The sequence below is a fragment of the Sycon ciliatum genome, chromosome 2 (assembly GCF_964019385.1).
Source record: "Sycon ciliatum chromosome 2, ocSycCili1.1, whole genome shotgun sequence".
NCBI lineage: Eukaryota > Metazoa > Porifera > Calcarea > Leucosolenida > Sycettidae > Sycon > Sycon ciliatum.
The window spans coordinates 22679418-22703244 of NC_088644.1; the positions used below are offsets into that span (position 1 = coordinate 22679418).

At 47.0% G+C, this 23827-nt stretch overlaps 2 protein-coding genes across 3 annotated transcripts; one reads left to right on the forward strand and one right to left on the reverse strand.

Annotated features, from left to right (window-relative positions):
- The first annotated feature begins 1967 nt into the window (after window positions 1-1967).
- LOC135809261 (uncharacterized) lies at window positions 1968-8531 on the forward strand. Its single transcript, XM_065322563.1, has 3 exons — window positions 1968-2247; window positions 2328-2500; window positions 8308-8531. The coding sequence occupies exons 1-3, from the start codon at window positions 2061-2063 to the stop codon at window positions 8389-8391; spliced, it is 444 nt and encodes a 147-aa protein (XP_065178635.1). The 5' UTR covers window positions 1968-2060; the 3' UTR covers window positions 8392-8531.
- Window positions 8532-10869: 2338 nt separating this feature from the next.
- Window positions 10870-23770, reverse strand: LOC135809260 (uncharacterized). 2 transcript variants are annotated; one of them, XM_065322561.1, is made up of 13 exons: window positions 22420-23770; window positions 19405-19561; window positions 19117-19197; window positions 18683-18802; window positions 17340-17458; window positions 16296-16887; window positions 16016-16071; window positions 15623-15776; window positions 15207-15358; window positions 14666-14737; window positions 14156-14260; window positions 13753-13850; window positions 10870-13517 (listed from the first exon to the last, which is right to left on the reverse strand). In XM_065322561.1, exons 1-13 carry the CDS (start codon window positions 23491-23493, stop codon window positions 11639-11641), a joined length of 4659 nt encoding a protein of 1552 aa, XP_065178633.1. In that variant the 5' UTR covers window positions 23494-23770; the 3' UTR covers window positions 10870-11638. The 2 variants fall into 2 exon arrangements, with proteins under 2 accessions (XP_065178633.1, XP_065178632.1); XM_065322560.1 differs by having other exon boundaries at window positions 16296-16890.
- Between the last annotated feature and the right edge of the window lie 57 nt (window positions 23771-23827).

Consider the following 23827-nt stretch of genomic DNA (forward strand, 5'->3'; position numbering starts at 1 on the left):
CAGACTCCGGACAATCCAACAAAAATATGCTAGTGGTGTTCTCTATTGCACAGTCGGGCTGTGCAAGTTAGCATCGAGAGGAACCGTGACAGTTGCCATGGTCACAAGGCTCCCCTAATATGCGACACATGCTGGATACCACAGGTGCTGCCTGGTGGCTGACAACAGACGTGCATGTGGTCCCTAACTAAAGCTGCGGTTTTCAGGACTCCCCGGCTGTGCGCCAGTCTGAACGACTACTGCTATAGCCTACAGTGCATGCATTATGCTGTTGGCACTGGCACTGGCGCAGGCGCAGGCGGTTTGGCTCAGCTCAGTACGTGTACTTGTAAGGTCGGTGCCCCTCTGCCTCGCGAGCAGACCACCGGACAGGCCGTGTCGAGCTGGCCATGGAACGTGGGCCTGACCCAACCATGACACTGAGCAGCATGTCTGTTCACAGTCAGAATCATAATACACGATAATAGACTTGGCTCTTTGGAGTTTGGAGGTCATGTTTACGAAACACTGCAATGTGCTGATGTGACAGACGGCGTAGGGGTATCCGTGTGAAGTCGGTCAAGGACTCCCTATTCCGCTGTGCTATTCCACCTCCAGGCCAGGCTGCCATAGTCAAGTTTATGAGTCACTGCACCAGTGCACCACCATGCACGGCCGTATGGGTATGCGTGTTGTTGAGTGGCATATCTGAAGAATGAAGCCATCACTTTTTAGTCATATTAATTTTTAATCAACCTTAGAAGTTAGTTATAGCATGCCATCAAGAATTATGGACTCTTGATGCCATCAAGACTCGAGTGCATAGCTCATAACTGACATAAGCTCCCGGATTAGGGAGTCGAGTCTTGATGCCATGCCATGCCACTACATCATGTAAATCTACTAGTATCATCAAGAGTATAATCTCCCTGGCCCTGGGAGATTATACTCTTGGTATCACATGTCACGTGTCATGATAATTATTTTTCTGGCTTCCATCCATGGATTTTGTAGGCCAGTCGTAAAAACACGACCCCAGCCTAGCCCCTCTTTCTCGCCAATGCCATGTAATCATGGTAATCATGGTAATGGCCCAGGCTACAGTATAATTATTTTGCAAGGGGGGGTTATCATGGTTATGTACTCTTGCTAACAGTATCCCTAGGGAGTCGTAAAATACTGCTGATGTCGACGACTCGAGCAGTCGAGGGTACGTAGACCCGGGTGCTCGAATCAGAAACGATTTGACAGGTGTGGAATTTCTCATCTGTAAATCTCAATAATGTCAGAATACACTTTTGGAGAGGCGATGGAACAGGGAAGAGAGTCTGGCTTGACCCACCCGGCAGGAATTCAGAACCTGGGTGCGCTACAACACAAGCTACAGTACGCAGGAAAATTGTCGTATTTCCTTCGGATTTTTTATTTGAAAATTGGGTGCTCGAATCAGAAACAGCGAACTCGTCAGATCGTCTCCGATTCAAGCACACGGATCTACCATCGTCTACGCTTGGTGTGGCAGTTGAGGGCAGGGAGTAGTAACTTACTACTTCATTTTTGAGAGCAAGATGGTCAGTGGAGCCGCAGATTCAGCAGGTCTTTGGCAGCACCGTACAGGAGACCCATATCCTCGAATCAAGGACCCAGCAAAAAGTGGGTCGCCAGTATTTCAAAAAGCGTTTACCGGGCAGCGCTGAAATTCGGCATACCGTTAGCGGGCCGTATGTTGATGGTATTTGTGAAAACTAAACGAAATCGGAACAAGTTTAGGTACAATTTCAGGGTGTTTCTGTTTTGGTACCCTGTGTCTCATTCGAGCACCCGGGTCTACTACGTAGTACTACGTACTCGACGATCGACGCCGCGCCGCGCGGCCCGATATGTCATGTATTTTTATGTCATGGCAACGGATTGCCGGCATGGCCGCGCCGGCTGGATGATGCGCCGCGCTTGATCTTGCGAAGCCGAGTTGTAGTTTTGCGAGAGTTCGTCGGTGATCGATCCTTCGAAAGCTAGCTTCAGCCAGTTCAGGTTGTTGAGGTGTTTTTGTTTTCTATCTGTGAGAAAGAACACTTGCAATCATGGTGGACAAAGTTCCTCAGGGCTTCTTCGTGAAGTCAGCAAGGCTCTACGCCCTGACTCGCTCATTGCGCTCACTGATGCGCCATCGTGAAACTATTGCTGCTGGTGGCCTCTCAACACTACAGAACTTGAAGGAAACTCTGAAACTGAAGGAACCAACGAGATTCAACGATATGCGTAGATATGGTAGGATATTTCATTGTTGAGGAATGTGGTGATCCTATCAAGATATTGTGGTAACCAAGTGTTATTTGGTACTGGTTCAGGTCTGTATACGGATGACATTTGGTCTACTATTGGTGCACCAATGGACAGAGAAGCTTTCAACCGGCTGACAGCGAAAGATAGATCTGAAAGAGCTTACCGTTGTCACAGAGCCCAGATCTGTTACCAGAACAAAGCTTTTCTGCCGGTTGATGCCTGGATCACTAACGAACAGGTATGTGTCTCGCTTTCTTAGGCTATAAATCACGACATGTGCATGCAGTGGTATCGTATTCTCACTGTTACCTTTTCCATAAATCTCCATTTTTCGTAAATGCATAAATAATTTCCCCCCTGATTTCTGTGGCACATACTGTAACATAGTAAATTTGTGGGTGGCATTCTGCGCTGGATATAGTATAATAATAATAATAATCTCGTCTTTCATGAATACGCATTCAATGTTTAACGTGTGGTAAGCTTTGGTCCTGCGGACACGGTTCTCTACACCACCTGGACAAACACCATTGTCCAGACAACGTCTAAGGAACACTACATTCAACGCGACACTACGATAATGAAATCGTGACTTCAGCGCATGGTTCAGGATATCTATCTGAGTCTGGCTATATCATCCTACTTATTGCCATATTAAAATTATTGTCTCCTCGTCGAATATTTAAATACTTCAGGTCGAGATATAGCCAGAGTGAGACTCAGATAGATATTCTGAACCATGCGCTGAAGTCACGATTTCATTATCGTAGTGTCGCGTTGAACGTAGTGTTCCTTAGACGTTGTCTGGACAATGGTGTTTGTCCAGGTGGTGTAGAGAACCGTGTCCGCAGGACCAAAGCTTACCACACGTTAAATAATAATAATAATTAAAAAGCTTCCGTGGAGATAAAAATGTAATCAACGCAATAAATAGAGTAAGCTGCGCACTCAGTACAAACACCATAAGCAAAACTTGTTTTCATGTATAATAAATAAGCTTGTTCCTAAACGTTTTCGTCGCCATCTCATCAGAGGATTACTGGCAAATCAACAAAAGCTCTTAACTCAATATATATACGCACAATGCAAGTAATAATTTAGACCCTAACTAGCGCGATAAAATGAGAGCTGAAAGAAACATTACACCATTCAACGATATCAGGTGACAACAAATGCGATAAATTCACCACTAGAAAGTTACCAAGCAACCACAAACGAGAACTACTGATCTAAATTCACAAACAATTTCAACGTAAACAAATTCTTTTTCTGCCTACACAAAATCGGCCTGGTGGTAAAAATGTAAATAGACTCCAATACACGCAAATACCTTTGACTACGTGAACGAGACCAAACAGAAAAGCAATCATCAGCATAACTAGAACGACAATCACTATTCTGAACAAGATGGTTGGCGATAGAAGATTCATACACCCTAACAACGCTACTAGAACCAGTACATACTTTGGAATTACGTGACAATGAAACCGACCTGACATTCCTTGCCGCTACTGCCAATCCAGACGAGGCCGATGTAGATGTCCGTACCAAAGGCACGTCCGTTGCTGGCACTGCCTGCTGCGATGATGCTCCCTTTGACGTTCCAATGGCTGTTGATGTTGATGAAGAGGAGGAGGGAGATGAGGAAGACGCTGACGACGACGATGACGACAACGACGGAGACGATAAAGACTCTGCTAACCTCGCCCTAGAGCGAGTCACTGGTCCCGCAGACACACCATCCGGTGGTTTCTTCGGTGGCCGGCCACGCTTTTTGCCACCGGAGGTGGACACACCGGATGACGGTACAGAGGAAGTCAAAAAAGACGAAACCGCAGATACCAACGATGATGACGGGATAGAAGGAAGAGACGGTAAAGACGAAGGCAATGACGAACAAGCCGATGCCGACGAAGAAGACAACGACACCCCAGTTGGTTCCGTCCCCAGCGAGGGTGCACCTCCAGTCGCAGTACCAATCTTTGGGGGACGACCTCGTCTAGGCCTTGACGACCGTGCCTCAACAGGCATAACAGGCATAACGTTTAGGAACAAGCTTATTTATTATACATGAAAACAAGTTTTGCTTATGGTGTTTGTACTGAGTGCGCAGCTTACTCTATTTATTGCGTTGAATAATAATAATAATAATAATAATAAATGTAGAAGAGAAAAGGACATATGGATACGAGTTAAGAGTAACTCTCCATCACTGTAACATGATACTATATACAGTCAGAAAGTGCAATAACTAGGCACAGAACTGACAGAGTACTGAGACATTCGACGTCCTGACACCTAGCTTCAACACATCTCCGTAGTGCTAACCGACAGCCTTCCAACTTGGAAGGTTCAAGGTTATGGAAAGACCAAAGAGGGGAAGGCAAGCGCAACGAAAACGAGCAAAAGCTACAGTCCCAACGGAACAAAGAATGTCGATTGTTACTGGACAATGACGAGACCAGTACGATATTTGACAAAGCGGTCTAACTACAATTCGAAGCAGCAAAGCAGCACACCACCCAACTTGGGTGGGTCATAAATATCAAAGATAAGTAAGGAAGGGGAAGCTTTGCGAAAACGAATTGTACAAGCCGAAAGCCAAACTCCTACAGTACTCCTCATGCATGACATTGTGATGGACTAGTTGACTACAAAACAAGTTGTTTCACACGACGTACGTTTCGCCGTATGGTTCGTGACGGCTCATCAGGTGTGCAATTTGAAACTCGGATGTTGAGCCATAAAATAATAAATGTAGAAGAGAAAAGGACATATGGATACGAGTTAAGAGTAACTCTCCATCACTGTAACATGATACTATATACAGTCAGAAAGTGCAATAACTAGGCACAAAACTGACAGAGTACTGAGACATTCGACGTCCTGACACCTAGCTTCAACACATCTCCGTAGTGCTAACCGACAGCCTTCCAACTTGGAAGGTTCAAGGTTATGGAAAGACCAAAGAGGGGAAGGCAAGCGCAACGAAAACGAGCAAAAGCTACAGTCCCAACGGAACAAAGAATGTCGATTGTTACTGGATGATGACGAGACCAGTACGATATTTGACAAAGCGGTCTAACTACAATTCGAAGCAGCAAAGCAGCACACCACCCAACTTGGGTGGGTCATAAATATCAAAGATAAGTAAAGAAGGGGAAGCTTTGCGAAAACGAATTGTACAAGCCGAAAGCCAAACTCCTACAGTACTCCTCATGCATGACATTGTGATGGACTAGTTGACTACAAAACAAGTTGTTTCACACGACGTACGTTTCGCCGTATGGTTCGTGACGGCTCATCAGGTGTGCAATTTGAAACTCGGATGTTGAGCCATAAAATAATAAATGTAGAAGAGAAAAGGACATATGGATACGAGTTAAGAGTAACTCTCCATCACTGTAACATGATACTATATACAGTCAGAAAGTGCAATAACTAGGCACAAAACTGACAGAGTACTGAGACATTCGACGTCCTGACACCTAGCTTCAACACATCTCCGTAGTGCTAACCGACAGCCTTCCAACTTGGAAGGTTCAAGGTTATGGAAAGACCAAAGAGGGTATGACCCACCCAAGTTGGGTGGTGTGCTGCTTTGCTGCTTCGAATTGTAGTTAGACCGCTTTGTCAAATATCGTACTGGTCTCGTCATTGTCCATTAACAATCGACATTCTTTGTTCCGTTGGGACTGTAGCTTTTGCTCGTTTTCGTTGCGCTTGCCTTCCCCTCTTTGGTCTTTCCATAACCTTGAACCTTCCAAGTTGGAAGGCTGTCGGTTAGCACTACGGAGATGTGTTGAAGCTAGGTGTCAGGACGTCGAATGTCTCAGTACTCTGTCAGTTTTGTGCCTAGTTATTGCACTTTCTGACTGTATATAGTATCATGTTGCAGTGATGGAGAGTTACTCTTAACTCGTATCCATATGTCCTTTTCTCTTCTACATTGATTATTTTATGGCTCAACATCCGAGTTTCAAATAATAATAATAATAATACACTGCTTACATAGATCACGAAAATATCACAACACTTCCACCATACGAATAGGCGGCGCAGAGACAATATAGCAATCAACAGAATCAGCGAAGCGGACATTGGACGTCCAAAGTCCGCTTCGCTGATTCTGCTGATTGCTACTTCCACCATAAACAGATTTTCAGTATCCTCTGCCCTCAGGAAACCTGGGAATCTTACCATCGATCTACGGTGCTCAGCGCTCCGCAGGCACCAGAACGCTTCCTACAAGCTCTTTGAAAAATGGCTGTATAGTGCTACAGTACTGTATTCCATTGTAATTTGTTAGCGACTGTTTCCGTTGATTTATAGCGCAAAGGGGCAAATTTTAGGATAGTTAAGCACGGGTTTTGTGCTTGCGCATGGTCATGCCAGAGGGAAGTCACCGGCATGTCAAATGCCTGGGCATTCAGTTGAAGTGCAGCGGACGGCTGTGAATTTCAACTGCATTCTGTAGCTTTTGTTCATTGAAATCAGAGAGCTGGCCATAAATTGTGACAGTCCGTACAGCCCGTTTCAATGTACTCTGTAGACATGGAAAGTTATCTTGCCCTTCAACCATTCAACTCTTATAGAGAAGATAACTTTCATTGGCACGGAAATTTTAGTAAATTTGGAGAACTTTTTGACGGCGTAACTATTTTAGTGACTACTTTAGGGGCCGTCCGGGGTTATCGATTGTTTTTACAAAACGAAAAGTTTTAGTGTTTTTCAGCCCCCACCCACCCACCCACCTTTTCTGCAGGTAAAACGAATTCCAATAAAATATTGATGTCAATTTTCGACATCCAGAAGTAACTGGGCATTCTCAATCAGCATTCAATAATTATTTTCAAACGAAACACCATCAAACCCACCCACCCACAAACGAAAACATTTCGTTTTGAAAATATTATTGGTAACCTCGGACAGCCCCTTAGTCACTGGTGAAACTGCGACAAGTTACTTTGAGAAAGCTGTATGTGAGTACATGATTTTTAGAGTACATCTGCACACAGCTATGCATACTGACAGTTCTCTGTCGGTCATGTACTTCGAAGTAACTTACAATCGAGTGCGACGTATAATTGGGGAAATACGGTAATCCAAATTTAGGTGCCTGGTTTCTCTGTAATTAGAGGGCGTGTGCTCTAGGCCCTCACTGTACTGGCTGTGTTCACATGCATACTATGCGAACATCTCTACGAGATATGTACTATGGTACTGAATATATACGCGATATGGAAGCTAAGCGTTGTCCATTAGAATGTGATCGATTAGTCCTTACATATCATACGTTTTACCAGGCTGCTGCCATGCACAGTCTACTCGCACGTTATCTGTGCTTGAGCACTTTTTTCATTTCTTTCGGTATCTCGGGGCAATCTATTATAATCCTTTTCAGGCTTCTCAAGAGGTTTACAAGAGCATCTCCATAGGTGCCACGAAAAGTTTGTGACCTAGAAGTGAACTCGCTTCCAACAAATACCCCCATCACTGGTTCCACAGTGTTTTGGTCTAGTGACGTAGCATTTTCAAGCCGCCTTTTGTAGCATTGGTGTATTGGCTGACTGCATGTACCGTAAAGTACTGTTGATCCGCCCCCCACGCCATGTCGCTTCTCAGCTGGGTTTTCCACAGGGGGCGGGAATTAGATCAAGGCTATCAAGTGCAGTACGATGTACAACAACGTAGAAATTCAGACTCGATGTGCTGGATTGTGCACATTTTCATCCTGGATTGGCAAATATTGTGTACAGCAGTGCACACGTCGGTTCAACATCGTATTTTCGTTGTATACGCCGAAGTCGCTTCACAGGTAGAAAATCGACAGGGGGCGGATCAACGGTACTTTACGGTAGTGGTGACTACTGTGAATGGTACTTATTCGTCTTTCTCTTTCCGGCACGAGTTAATATTTGCTCCGATTGCTCCTTGGTTCACGTTGTCAGAGTGAAAGTCTGCATATTGGTGTATAATAAGTGTCTTGTTCATATTTGCGGGTTTGCGTGTGGTTGTGGCTTCTTGCTTCGTGTGTGCTCTCAGGACTTGAAGCACCAGCCAGGAATTGACCGCCTCATCACCGTTGTGAAAGAGCAAGAAGACATGGAACTTTTCAGAAACCAGTAATGCTATTGTAGAATCTCATCACAAACTTATTTAATAGAGCTGATCATGTACGCCCGCTGTAGTGCCATTGCTTTTTGATGAAAAAATTAAACCGTGTTGTGTCACATGCAAAGTTGGAAACGTGAGCCTTTACGAGTAGACATGCTTCAGTTCTCTTGGCTGCACTGATGAGCCCAGCTGGGGCAAAACAGTCGCCGGCCACTGATGTGAATAGATAAGCTGCAGGTAATTACCGTGAAACTCAGAGCTGAGACTTGGTTCCAACCTCACCACATGATGGTGTGAACATCTACTAGCTATACAGTTGACTCATGATTACCGTATATCCAACACCAGTGTGCAGGAGAGTTAGTTCTTTACAACCGAAGTTCGTTTCGTTTTAACAGAAATGCACTCGTACCATACAAACAACACATTCCGACCGGGATGTGGCCCATGGCTGTATGAGTGCACTTGGTTATCATGCGGCCCTACAAGAAAATTAATAGTTCGTTATAAACGAAAACAGTTCGTTACACAGGGTCAATTTTGTAGGGGTTCAAATATGGACATGGACAATGGTTTGCTATGTCACGAAATTATCCAGGTTCGTTTTAAGTGGAGTCGACTGCATGCATTTGGGCAAGAGTACATGCACCCCAGACGTCGACTTGAAATTCTGTCGGGACAGCAGGGTATGTGGGTTTTTGCACACTCTTGGCAAGTAGGGATATCAGCGAACGCACTGCGCAGGTGATCACTTGCACATCTAACGCGGCCGACAAGCCGTGACCATCCACACCCGAAAAAATTCGCAAGTAAATCAGGATGGAAAAGAAGGACGGAATGGCGAAGAAGTGTCTGAGGAAGAAGACCAGCTATAGCCGAGCTACTTTGAAGCTTCCCTCTACGACGCTGGACGATGGCTACAAAGGTTACTACGAATACATTCATCGTTTATTACACTGTTCTCGACGTCATCCACAGGTTTTCCGAGGCACTTTCTTCCAGCTTAAAAATGGTCGATCGTCAGCTAGATTTCGTAGAACGTCGGCTGGTACCTGGCAAGATCTAACCAGGGAAGTCCCCTTTTGAAGACATCATTGAATTGGCCTGACCATATGGAGTACACGTGCCAAGATTGGAGGAAATCCACGGAGGCGTTCGCGCGAAAATAGTTGAAAGATTACTTGGGCACCATGTACCACACATATGGCGCTTTTTAAGTTTTGAATGACAGTGACAATACTACTTGTTCTCGAGTCGAGGACCTTTGCCCAAGTAGTTTCTAGTCATGGCTGTCTAGACAAGGGAGTAGGAGCCCAAGTCTTGGAAACTTGCTTGGCGTGGCTAGAGCAAAATCAACAAGTAAGTTTCAGACGCAACCAGAGGTCACCAGGTGGCCTGTTCAAGTACAAGTACTGTTCTTTGTCGCAAACATAGCTCCATCCAGCTACGAACGTCTTCTTCCTTCGTCATGTCTTTGCTTGAGAACGTTTACCAGGCATGGGCGCCGAAGAATATTAGCTCCTGATGTCTCCTTTCCTGAATGAATCGAGCTCAAGCAAACCAACAAACAGGCTTCTTGTCGAGTGTCGATTTTAATTTTTTCTCCTTGCCGGCCTGGGACTGATCCGCGACCTGATTTCTGCGATCGCCATTTTTCTTGTCGGCCGTGCGCGCCTCATAGATTTCTGCATGACGTAAGACATGCGCAAACACGCTGCGCAGTGCTTTCGCTGATATCCCTACTCTTGGGGGTTATGTACTCTGATTGATGAAGGAGACCGGTGCTCATTAAAGGGTGTTGGCAATATATGAGCTATATGATCTTCAACCGAATCATGCACATGCTTTCCATACAGTAAAACCTGTGACTAACAACCACCCCTTGGGGCCAGAGAAAGCGGTCCTTAGTTAGAGGTTTGCACCGCACAACCATAATTATATGAATGTGAGACCGTCCGTCCCTGGCGAAGTGGTCTGTGGTACAGTGCGTATCGGTTATAGCGTGGTCGTGTAAAAGAATATACTGCCTACAAGAATGAACGCTCATGTTTTCATAATCATAACATGGATTTCAAGTGCACGTTTATTCTTACAAGCAATTTTATCCCATAGTAGAATATATCGGTCCTAAGAATGGACTTTGTGTCGCGAAACATGCCAGATTAGTACAAAGTGTATCGCCTGTAGTAATTACATCTGTCCATTTCCGTTCTGATCTGACTCTCGTTGCGTCGTAGTGCTGCAGATTCAACTGTTGTGGTCATGTAACTCATGTTGCATAGCCACATGGTAAGCCTATGGGACTATGACCAGCCACATGCACAAAAGTACTGCGTTGCATGTACGATGATCTTCCTGCCCATGCGCACATGGATATGATATGCCACACTTGATTTATCGTGTGTAAGAAATATCGGAAATAAGAATAGAAAGTCGTTTTTCAAACACCCACGCTATAACCGATACCTACTGTACTAGGCTGGTCGCCAGTCACGGTGGTCTTTAGTTACAGGTTTTACTGTACATGAAAATAATTTTGTTTAGAAAAAGGTACTTGTACAAAATGTCAATATTACACCACTGTGCACCTCCCCCTCCACATGCATGCAAACACACACACACACACACACACACACACACACACACACACACACACACACACACAATCCATCCAAGTCCGCCTTGTGTTTCATAAGAAATTTTCATGAGAAAAGAGTCAAGAATTATAAGAGGACGCAGGTCTTCTTCAGATCGACTGCTGATCAAGGCGGACAGGAAATATTGTTGTCACATTAGCACAGTCATCGGGGCGGGTGTCTCATAACCTCTGACTAGTGATCAGATAATCTCATTGCTGATCTGCAAATGTAATTTGGAGGATATGCCTGTAGCTGGAAAGGAGAGGGTGCATGCTACCTTAGTTTGTGATATGCCTGTGGAGGTTTTGGGATCTAACCATCAAGAGACGAGTAGAGAGAGGAACACAATGGCAACAGCTGAATCAGGATGCAGAATAGAAAGTAGAGTTCACATTGAATCAAACTGATAGTAATCAAGTAATGCGTGCGCACACACACACACACACACACACACACACACATAATTTTCTATGGTTATAAGGACCAGTGCAGTCGTAAATTGTGACCGTAGCCCGAAACGCGAGATATCCCTGGAATCGGTAATAGTAGACCTGTCAGAATTTGTGTTCTTCATCCATCATTCGAGTTTGTAAGGTGTGTTTGCCCGCAAATAATTTTATTCAAAGTGCTGTCTCGTCTGGCTCATCATCAATGCCAACGATTGCTGGTGATGGCATACGCATGACAGGTGTTAATCTGCTACTACTGCTACCATCATGCTCGATTGGTGTAGATCCTCGACGAAGAGCATGACCCGGCACATAGCCTGAGAGAGCATCCGCAGCGCTGGCAAACTTGGTGGCCAGGTGCGGTGATTCAGCCGTGGGACTGCTGGGCAGATCCAAGTTACTACTATCTAGACTGGTGCCACTGGTGCATGCGCTGCAGCCACTGTCTGCGGTCAGCACAGAACCACTGCTGGCTACTGGTGAAACCTGTGCCGTGTTGCTGGTGCTGTTGGTGCGCACCGAGAAGCTGGCCGAGCGACTCTGCCACAGACCGGACGACGCACTAGATGGCGTGGTGGCTCCATTGCCGCCGATTCCAGAGCTAGAGGTGCGCACTGAGTCGGCCATGCTTGCTGTGCTTGTCCTGCCAGATGGCAAAGTCCGCACCTGGCTACTGCGGCGCGAGGCCAGGCCGGATGCCAGAGTCTTCTCTCTCCTGGCCTCGGTTTCTCTCTCAACGTGCTGTCTCTTCTGCTCAGCCAATGCCTCAAAATAGCACAGGAGTGTGAGAAACTGTGATCCACCGTCCTTTTTGCGCAAGTGTCTGTTGTTGCTCAGTCGTCTCTTGATGAGCAGTTCGGGGGAGGAGGACGTTCTGTTCAAGTTTTGACTTGAAAGTGGGTGACTTTCTTTCACATGTAGTGCAGGTTTGGATTTTTGACTCGATGGCTCTGCTGCTCTGTCTGAAGGCTCCTCGTCGTCACTTTCACTCTCACTGCCTGAATCGCTATCGCTACTCGACAGCTGGCTTTCTTCGTCTGCGAGCTTGTTCTCAGCCATACCGTCCTCATGCTCTGCAGTAGTGGTGTTGGATGAGGGGGTGGCAGCAGTAGCAGGCTTCTCATCTGATATGATTTTGTCCATCTCCGCAAGGCCACCACCGGAAGAATTCGAGAGGCCAAAGCCACTACTGTGACCACCAGGAGATGCCTGCACCGTGGGTGTCACTTCTCCAGAGGATAAGGCGGGAGACATGTTTGCAGGCGATGATGTTGTAACTGTCGCAGCTGGTGAAACAATGAGATCAGATGATGGGTAGCGATTCACACCGGGCTTGGATAGATCGTTCTCATTTACGCTCAGTTTTCGCCGAATTCGTCCGATTGAGGAGAGGAGGGAACGCTTCCCTCCGTCACTGTTCATGTGACTACGAGAGCGCTCGCTGGCCGACCGGCGGATGTATGGCGCCCTGCGTGGCGACACACTGGACGGTGCACGTACTTTAGTGGAACCCAGCATTGCATCATCGGGTATTGTTGAATGCGTCGATGGTGCCGGGATGCTGGGTTCGCCGCCTCTAGTACTAGAGTGCCTGTTGTTGTTGCTGCTACCACTGTTGCGGTGATTGTTGTGGTTGACGACGTCCTTGTGCGTTTCAGACTCCTCGTCTTCTAAGTTGATTGTAACATCAGTACTGCTATGCTCACTGCTTGGCATGTACTTGAGGTCAGGTGATGGTGGCACACAGGAGGGTAGACTGCTGCTAGTCTGCTGATTCACGTCTGTGTCTACAGGTAGCTTATGTGCATTGTAGGCGGTGCTACTACTTCTGTCACTGCTTACATGCCGCTGGTAATCTTCACCAACAGCAGAGTCGTCATGACTGGTTGATTCGCTGGCATCACTTCTATCCAGACTGGAAACAGCTGCTGCTGCTGCCGCCGCTGCTGCTGCTGCTGCTGCTGCTGCTGCCGTCCTCCCCCTCTTGCTCTTGCTCTTCTTCCTGTCGAGTCGGACCTCGGCAATGAATTCTGCCTTTGATATGTCCAAGCTGCAAGAGGATAAGCAGTCGCCATAAACATGTCTTACTGTCATTGCACGACTCACATCAACATTCACTCACTGATGCGCGGCTCCATACAAGTACTCTCACTTCTAGTCTGACTTAGTATTCTATTGTGCAAAACTATTAAACTAGTAACTACTTCGAGTAGTACCACAGTAGCTGCACATATGTATGTGGGCTTGCACCACTCGCACAGATCATGTACACATACAATGCTTACCCCAACTCCACACATTTCTTCTTGAGCAGGTAGTCAACATAGCTGGGCTCCTTGACTTGCAGCAGAAGCATGACACGATGATGTAGTTCTTTTGTTACCTGCACACAATCACATAGTGACCGAACACAACAATCAACAGATCATTTTCACCCGTGCCTGCGATGAAAGGTACTGCCACTGGCAGCAGCAGCAACAACAACGCCGAAGGCAGGGTGTTTTCAATGGTCACATCATGCCTGCATGTACATGTCTGTGACACATGCAAGTATTCGAAGGGAGATTCTGCACTGTTATCCGTGTCTGTTATCTATTGACGTAGCTCGCAGTTCTGAGGATTCCCAAACTCTCGCAGAGTTGCACACTCTGATTACAGACATGTACTCTTGGCAATGGTCGCACATACCTTGAAAATGACATCATAGTGCTCTATCATCAACATCATTATGAAGTGCCGCTTGCTGTCTGTCTTTTCATGGCGTTGCTTGGCTACGTTATATCCGGACTTTGCCTGTCAGAGTGACATTACAGAACAACAACAGCAGTACATAGTCACGTAAGTGCATTGGTGCCTGCATCGGTCCATGGGCCAGCTTTGCCACTAATGCAGTCAGTGTAGCAATCTACAATGGACTAAGACATGTATATCCTCCTGCACACAGTGGCACTCTGGCTCAACATTGCGCCGCCACCACCACCACCACTGACAACAGCACTCGTTCCCTCATGATGAGCCACTTTCATTGCAGGTTGCTTGTGACCAGTACACGTAATTGCATGGCCTTTGCTAATTGTGGCAGGCTGCTGAAGATAATTGGAAACGTTCCCATCACCCGTGTAATACCCCCGTATGCGAGCAGCGACAAAACGCATGAACCCCGCTGTTCTATGTGACAAACGTATCCATACAATGTACCTTGTTGGGTCGGAGAATATTCGGACCCATGAGCAGTGCTAAATTGGAGATGTCCATCTTGTTGCCCGTAATCTACAATAAGCAACGGCAACAACCACAAGAGTATCAGTACAGTTGTGAACGGTACCATTCGGCTGTTCAAGAGTGCAACAATCTCTCCTCCTCTCAGCCGACACATGGCTACCCTCAGTAGCCATTACACACACTAATAATTTGAAACAACGAAGGGGTTACATGTACTTCACGGGTGCAGGTACAAGTGTGACCACCGTACTGTTCCTGTTTGTCCTCGCAGTGCAAGTAGAACTGGCAGAATATCCCCATGCGATCATGTGATACAGCAATAGTTTGTGACTGCAGTGCTGCTACACAAGAGTACAGGCTTCTCAAAAAGCAGATAAACACCCGCGCTTCTTTTTTTGCTGTCCAGACATGCACATTCAAGACATGCATATTGCTGCTAGTAATAATGAAGGGCATGTGGAGAATCGCGATGCACACAACGCCAGTGAGTAGCTGCCTAGTCTCGTACTACCCATACCTCTTCTCCATCTTCGCCCACTCGGTCCTCGGCGTGTTGTGACACCAGGTGGAGGAATTGCAACAACACGCTCAGCGTGTCCCGGTTGGCAGCTGGCAGTAGGAAGCAAAGAAGACGTATTACGTGCAGCTGCCTCTCCTTGCTGTCCAGTTCTGCGAGAACAGACACATAGCCAAAACAGATAGGATCTTTCACTGGTTTGATAAATCATTATCAACATCCATTTCAATGTGTTTCGTTTCAATTATTATTTTTTAGATGCTTCAGTAACTTCCATAACAGAGACCACAATACGTGTATTGTCTAACATCCAGTATGGACACACCAGGTGGTTGTCGTGATCATGCCATGGTATTGAACAACACCACATCTCCCATCTCTGCACAGTGTCAAAACTCAAGAGCCTATTGGCTTACTAGTGATGGCAAGGAACGCTGGGTACAGAGTCCTCGTCAGCAGGGGCTCTGGCAAATCGCGGAAGAAGTTCTTGAGCAGGAATGCAACATCATGCACGTGGTGATCATCCTTGGAAAACTGAATTTCGAAGCCAGCATCGAATTCATCTTGCATCTACAGCACAGACAAGTAAACAGTAAATTAGAAAACACCTATTTAAACAGCCACACTTTAGCAATTATGGCACAGTATCGTACGGACCCCCGCATGGTTCATCCAATAGCTACCACTTCGAAGTACCTACATGTCGTGCCGGATGTTGTGCATGGTGGAATGCGACTTTATTAAAGGGCATAGTCGGGCAGCTTTGCATTTTCGGTCAGACTTCATCTAGAGCAACTATATGTACGTACCTGTCGGCACCGCTTCCTGGCACCTTCCATGCGTAATAGTCCCACCTTGTTCAGACCTGTGTACAGAACGGACAAAGATAGGACACTACTTCATTAACTAGTTACTACATTGAGAGAGAGAGAGAGAGAGAGAGAGAGAGAGAGAGAGAAATGCATACTTTTTAGTGGCAATGTGTGTACTTCAAAGTATGTACACTGGCATGAAAACTAGTTTCTTGGAAACGAAAAAGCAATGACACTAAGGAGAAGAAGCTGGTGGTGTGACTGCCCAAAAACTAACCATATTTCGTGATAAAGTCTATTGCCGCAGTCACGAGAACAGGTACTCGGGCAGGCCTTGGCGCCAGCAACGCTTCTAGCGTCATCTTTTCCGCTGAATGTCGCTGCTCTTCTCCTTTCTTTGTGAAGCGTGGCGATCTTGCTTCTGATTGCGTGGCGTCCAGCACCAAGGCTTCAAGAAGACGGTCTACACTGTACGAGCGGCCCTGTGAGTCGGCAACGGCAGACAGAGGCGTGTGCATTGTCTCCTGCAGGCGGTTGCCCTCCTCGACGTCTGGTGGCGGTGTGACCTGTCCGTGACTACGCAGCCTCCTGCCAAAGTACGGCGGGCGATTGGCAGTGCTTCCAATATTGCCCGCGGCCATACCGACAGAAAACGTGCGCGTGGGCAAGCAGGGCTCCATGTCATGCTCCAGGATTTGTGGGTGTGTGACGAACGACGCTCTTGCTCCCGGGTTTGCGAAGATGCTTTCCTTGCTGTCGGCGGCACCCTTGATGGGCAGTGAGACTGTACGGTGAGCACCGGAACGAGCGATACCGAGATCTGCCGGTGAATGATTCGGCGGTGTTGGGAACCGCCTGTGAACCTGTGCCTGCTGCAGGGCAACATAGGGCAACATAGAAACGATACCATTATGGAGCGAGCTGTATGCACGTGTGCACGCACACATATACGCAAACACGCATGCAGCATGCACGCACATACATACACACGCTCGTGCACGCAAATGCACATGTGTTCATGCACAAACACACAGACATGTGTACACACATGCGAGCATGCATGCACGTGCACACACACTTGTACAGAAAGCAATATTAGACCCACGGGGCGGAGGGAACTCTAGGATCAATGACAATACAGTACTGTCCGGCGCCGAAGAACATGGGGGTCAGCCTCCTAGCCTAGACCGTTCTTATTTACATGTATTACAGCCTATGGGCAGTTGAGTCACCGTGTATACATTGGTATGCTGTGCTTGCCGAAATTCTAGCCTGGCCGTTCTTCGGCGCCCAACAGTACTGTATTCTTTTTTTTACTTACATCAGGACTATTCACTGCCGAAGCTTCCGACAGCTGTGTCAGGTCTGATAGAGAGTCGTACGAGCTGGATAAAGACGGCTGTTGACTATGTTCTCCATCCCCTGAGCTGTTAGTACTCCCTTAAAATACCACATTCACATCCAGCACAGACATATAGTCATTAGTGCTGAAACGATTACGTTTTTTCCTTAGTGGCTTAGCTGATACCATAACGATCGGCTTATCGGCTAAACGATTATTATTGTAACTACATCGGTACGTGTACATTCTGTGAATTCCAAAAAAATTACGAGTCCAACATCGCCAACGACGAAAAGCGGGCGCATAGATCCGATGATCCCGCAACAAGTCCGTCAGCTGTTCGGACTGACCAGACGAATACAGACCAGACAGAGGCAACTCACTGGTTGCAACCCAAGTGCTGATGGTGCCCTTCGCCTGTGACTTCGCTGACTCAGACGATGAAGTCAGAGAAGCCGGCCAGGAGTGCAGACCGGTGGATTTCGACGGATGAGCTGACTTGAGGCGCACCAACAAGTAACTAGTTGCTTTTCCTGTCTATGCTCAAAATAGGCCCAGACGCCAGGCCTAGCTCGTCGTCGAGCAAACTGGTTCGGGAACCGTCGACAGAACGGAAAACATGAAACTGAAGACCACTTTACTGTCTTTAGCTCAAGACTACTCGCACGTGGAGGGAACTCCAGCCCCTGCAGCTAGTGAGTGGTGTAGACACATACCGGTACTGAGCCTGCTCGTCCTGCATGCTGTATGGAAAGTAGATCTACGTAGTCAGCTCAAAAGACGGCGACGATGATCGCGTCGATGTTTCACAGATCGCGCTTGTGCTTTTACACGTACATCGATGTTGCAAGTGTACATGGTGTACAGTCATGTACATATTCATGTCGTACTCGCAACACTTTCGATGCATGCACGCTTTGTGCGACCCCCAAAGGGGGGAAATCCCATGCCGAGCGTGAGTACCATTCTACTCGTTTAGCCGATAAAATCGAAATAACCGTTCGATCTATTTCTTATCGAGTAAGTAACGAGTAATCGATATAATCGTTTCAGCACTAATAGTCATATACACATAATCATGAGTGAGGCATCATCAGAAAGTTCCTGGATCTGGCCCGGCCACCATGATGGATTGGGGCCAGTTTCTTATAGACCCCCACAAAAGACAAATTGAATTGACTGAAGCTGACGCTAGTCTAAATGATGTTGCACAGGCACACGACTAACGAGTGTAGCGATTATGTAGACTTTTGTTGTGTCATAGCACCAATGCAAACCAAGCACGATGGCATCGACCAACGCAAACGTGCAGAATTCCATACCTTTTACTTTGTCAGAGAGCGGCGTCGATGCTGACATCAGTGGCTTCTTCATGGTGAGGTCGTTCAGAACGACTTGGGAGAGTGGTATACCAAATACACTTCCAGTTGCTGACGCCCCACCTGACACGAAGGGCACAATATACATACAGAAAACCTCGACCAACAATTTCATTCTCTCAGCATCGCTTCATTTTAGGTCACATTTTCTGTGCAGATCAATGGTAAGGGGAAGGATTCCATTTGTCGTAGATACCCTGTGCATGCCACATGCGACACTCACAACGACAAGGGCTACAACAGCAATGATGGGCGACAAAATACTACTACCGCCGCCTCCACCACACAACCACCGCTGCCGCAGCAGCAGCAGCAACAACATGTTTCACAAGAAATATGCAACACATGGGACACGGCTCGAGCACATCTTCGCTCACCTTTTCCTTCGACTAAATCGACCGCACTAGTCTTGGGGCGGTTTCGGAAGGATAGGCCCCGCTTCAATGGTTGACGCCCATCTTTGAAGCCCAAAGCACACAGCAGAAGGATTTCATTCATAAGTGTATCATCGGAAACAGCCTGTGAAAGTAGTTCAAATGTTGTTCAGCTTGCATCTAAACTGTGCTCTTCATACAAAAATAACAAAATATGCCTGACGCTACACATACTCCAAGCCTTATCAGCAACATGAGTACAGGTGAAAAGCACCCAGCTCCCACACTGACCTTCTCTGGGAATGCCGATGCTTCCCAGATTGTAATGATCTGCTTCTTCAACGGCTACTTTCTGCAGCAGGTAGCGCTCGGGTTCGGACAGTGTTGAAACCTCCGTGTCCACCATCGTCAGGGAACGGCCACTAAGCGACTGCCATTCACATTCACCCTGCCACAGCAAAACACACACACCCCGCAAAACATAATACAAGTTACGCAAGCACAAATACCAGGTGCGGGGAAGGATAACCACTGGGTTACCCGCAGTGGTTAGTAGTCTGCTATACTCTACACTGCTACACCCACATTACATGTACAATGATTAGTACATACAGTGCAAAGATGAATGTACTAGTATGTGGACAGCCATAAGACAACAGTACCATCACGTACACACGGGTAACAGGGAAATTGATTTTTATGTAGTGTCAGTACATGTAGTACACGTAGCCTGTATCTGCTCTGCACTTTCTATTCATACTGGTATTACATGTATGTTGAACTGAACTGAACTAGAACTGAACTGGGAAGTGCATGTTACATGACTTGTGCATGTATGTGTAAAATTATGTAATACTGTCCATGTACTGTCACCATGATGGCCACTACAATGCCACAAACACAAGGTGGAAGGCGGCTGCAAAGTGTACATATCCGGCAACAACAGGCAGCAGCAACAGCAGAAGTTTCAGTAATTGACCACTTCATAGCTTCTCCCTGCCTTGAATCTTGATTCATATGCCGGGATAAGCCCCCCTCTTGTCCACTTCATACCTTTAGATCACTCCACTTTGCACCCGGGCACGTCCAAGAAGAGGTGAGAAGACAGAGTAGGGAAATGGACTGGTATGCAGCCATTCAAGGCAAACACTTATTGCGTACAATTGCTAGCCGGTGGTCATGGAGCAACACATGGCATCTTGGTTCACAGACAGGACATGGAGTACGAGTATACCATCACCAAAGCAGAATGTACGTGTAGGGAGTGGACATAATGACATTATCCTATACGCTGATAATGTACTACTTCTGCTGGGAATCACATTCTGACTTTTTCTTGTACATACATGTTTTAGATTGGGGGGTACCCCGGTTGGTGCCTGGCGTCTCTGACTGCTAGTATGTCTATGCATAACGTTATGAGTATGATGAGCATGGGCCCTACATTCCCCATTGTTGTCTACAAAACATGACATCATTATTGTCATGATTGGGCTAGTACATAACATACCAGTACACAACATGCAGCTGGCAGCGAAGGTACTGTGCCACAGTGGTGGATCAAAGACTTCAGCCTGCCACTGGCTGGCAGACCTTGTTCCTGTCCTTCCCATTGCGGACTAGCAAAGAAGAGCCAGGTCACGTGAATCATATTCAAGTCACATCCAAGTAACAGTTCATGTACATCCCATGATCAGCAGAGTGCAACAGATCAGCACAGACCTCAGACAATACAGCCATTTTTCCTCATTCCATACACCCCAAGACTCTCCTCCACCCATCCTGCCTACCTGCCTAATCTGGTGTCAGCCTACATCTCCATCATTCTTCCCATCTAGGTGTCCAGTGGTCAAGCCCAGCTCACACACTCAAGCAGTCATGACATCGTCACACCAAGATAACAATTGCTCACAAGTAATGCCCACAGCTAGCTAGGTCTCATAACATGATTCAGTAATTGCCTTCTGGATTATGGAGCAGTGGCCTCTCAAGACCTCCCTGGAAAGCAAAGTGGACTGGAGGGGGCAGTTGGACTAAAAAACAAGCTACAGACTTGGAGTTTGAGTGAGAGTTGTCTTCTACACGAAGTACTATGAGTATGAGAATACGCCTCCTGTTGAACCGTGCTACATACACAGATCACCAACGATAGTACGTAACGTCGTTGTACAAGTCAGTTCAACCGGATGGATTATGCAGCATAAGGTGGCTCAGGGCTTTTTGAAACCGTGTTGACACCAGCCCCCAACACCATTCAACGTCGTTCACTGTGCAGGAGAGCGTGATTCCGACAGTTTACAACAACCAAATACACTGTACATCGGCAAAGCACTCAGCGGACCCAGCAAGGAAGCAATTCAGAGAACGACTTCCCTTTTCACTTTCAAGACACGATGGCTTACAAGTCGTCAGGGACATTTGTAATTCCCCTTCAAACCGGCATGCTGATAGTCACGAAAAAGCAAAGCTCCGAGTGGGAAGCATTAGCTGCTGTGAACGTTTTTAAAAACATTCTCTGGCGATAAGTTTCACCTAGAAATTTGATCGCACCGGCCGGAAAAATGATCGACTCCAACGAACGAATCCATCAGTATACTTGGATAGTCAATGGACTAACAAGACCTCTCGCCTTTTCACGACCTAGTTTTTCGAGCATACAAGAAGAAGATTATGAGACAAGAAAGCACCATCCGCAACAAAGTGCAAACTAACTTTAGTTGGTACAAAACAACTACATTGCGTTTGCCCTACAATTTCGATATCCATGCGCGCTCACGCTCACAGTCGTCTAGTCCGTCAGTAGCAGGACTGCTACAACAAGTAGTCACAACGCTCCCACAGATCGAGCGGTTTCAGCGGTCAAGGTCAAGACACTCCTACTCCCCCACACTGCGATGGACCTTCAGAGAACAGCTGATGACACTCAGGTAACCACCGTCGACTGCTGTCAACGTCCACTATTCCCGACTCAGTAGAGTACAGCAGTGAGTTGCTGCCGTTGACAACTGATGTTACTTTGTACGGCAGCAAGATGTCCAGTGGCCAGAAGCTTGTCACACCGTCACACCACGTAACACCATTTCCATTGATTCGACAAAACAACAAGCATACCTAGAAGGCTACGCACAACTAATTATTTCCCTTGAGTGACTTGTACTTGTACAAGTTACAAAAATAACGTGAGTTGCCAGCAGAGAACGAAAATGCGAAAGCACCGAAATCTGCTGAGAACACAAGAAGTACACCAACGCCAATTTCACGGACATCCTGACACGAGCACGAAACATGAAGAGCACATTGCCTCACCTTAGCCGGAGACCAGAGAACAAGAGATGGTGGCACACCGCTGCCTGACAGCTTCAGTTTGCTTCTCCACTTCTTCGAAATAAATCCAGTCACACCATGTGCGCCGTTCGACGTTTGCCTCATTGCCACAGTGCTTGGCGAATGGACAAGCGATTCGGACGTAGATGCTGAGCGCGAGGGCACAAGTGACACAGAGCTGTTCATCTTTGCACTGTCGCTGCTGCCTTGGTCGTCCACAAAGAAGGAACTATTGAACTTGTCCTCGCCCGAATCAGCTATCCGCTCCAAATCCATAGGATGCAACAGTGCCGTAGCTGGTGGCTGCGTATCAACCAATGTGAGTGACTTCCTTTCCGTCTTACTGCTGGCCTGGCCAGGCACTACTACTATAGATGGACATGTCTCAGGCAAAGAATTCACTTTGGCTAGGTCGCCCGATGCTTGGAGTCCATTTAGTTGCGCGTGCTGGCCATCCGCGACATCTCCGCCACAATGAACATCGGCATCATCAATGCCTTGTCTCTTGCTAGGACTGACAGAGTCTTGTTCTGCATTACCACGTCTGTGAAGATCCACTCGACCTCCTCGCCTGACGGCGCTGAGCATTCTGCCAGTGCGTTCTCGCAAGCTCCTGCTCCGGGTCAGCTTCCTAGCAGGCAAGGGCTCTGTGTCGGCAACTGACGGGTCTCGTTGGTGATACTTCTCGTCAGTGGGTAATGTCCTGGCCGAGACTCGATCCAAACTGGCAGTTTTACTTTTTTGATTCGTGAAGAGACGATAATCAGACGGTGCTGCTGATCGAGGCGATGTAGACTCACTCCTGGATCGGAAAAATGAGCCACTTGCAGAATCAGTACCGCCTGGACTGTACTGTTGTCTTTTGGGACTCTTACTCTTAGGAATTCCACCGTTCGTATCCTCACCTCTCGATGGAGAGGTCCTGCGTGGACGGATGGATTTCCAAATCCTCTTTCGAAGACTTTGCCGGCCTGGAGCATTACGGGTGAGGGACGAGTTGCTGCCAGTGCCTGTGTTTGTTGTCTTATCTCCAAGGAGATGCCCTCTGCTAGCCATTTTGCTGTTCTATCGATAGGGCTTCACTGACTGTTGAAAAGACACAGGCACTCTACTCGGGATCAACTGATTCACCTCCATGAGGTCACAGCCATCACCACATTGACCTGGCCGTCTAAGAAGATCCTGATCGCAGCTGGCACGTTCTGGTGCTTAGATTCTCCACAGCTGCCTACTGCCGGGCAAAGAAACACAAGGCAACGCCACAGATTTACTCTGAACCGCCTTTCCTTGCTGGCTCCCTACCTTTTGGTAGTCAAACTTACTTACTTCAATCGGAATCTCTACACTCTCGACAGTAGGTTGCAGTACATTTTCAAGTTTTTTAGGTCGA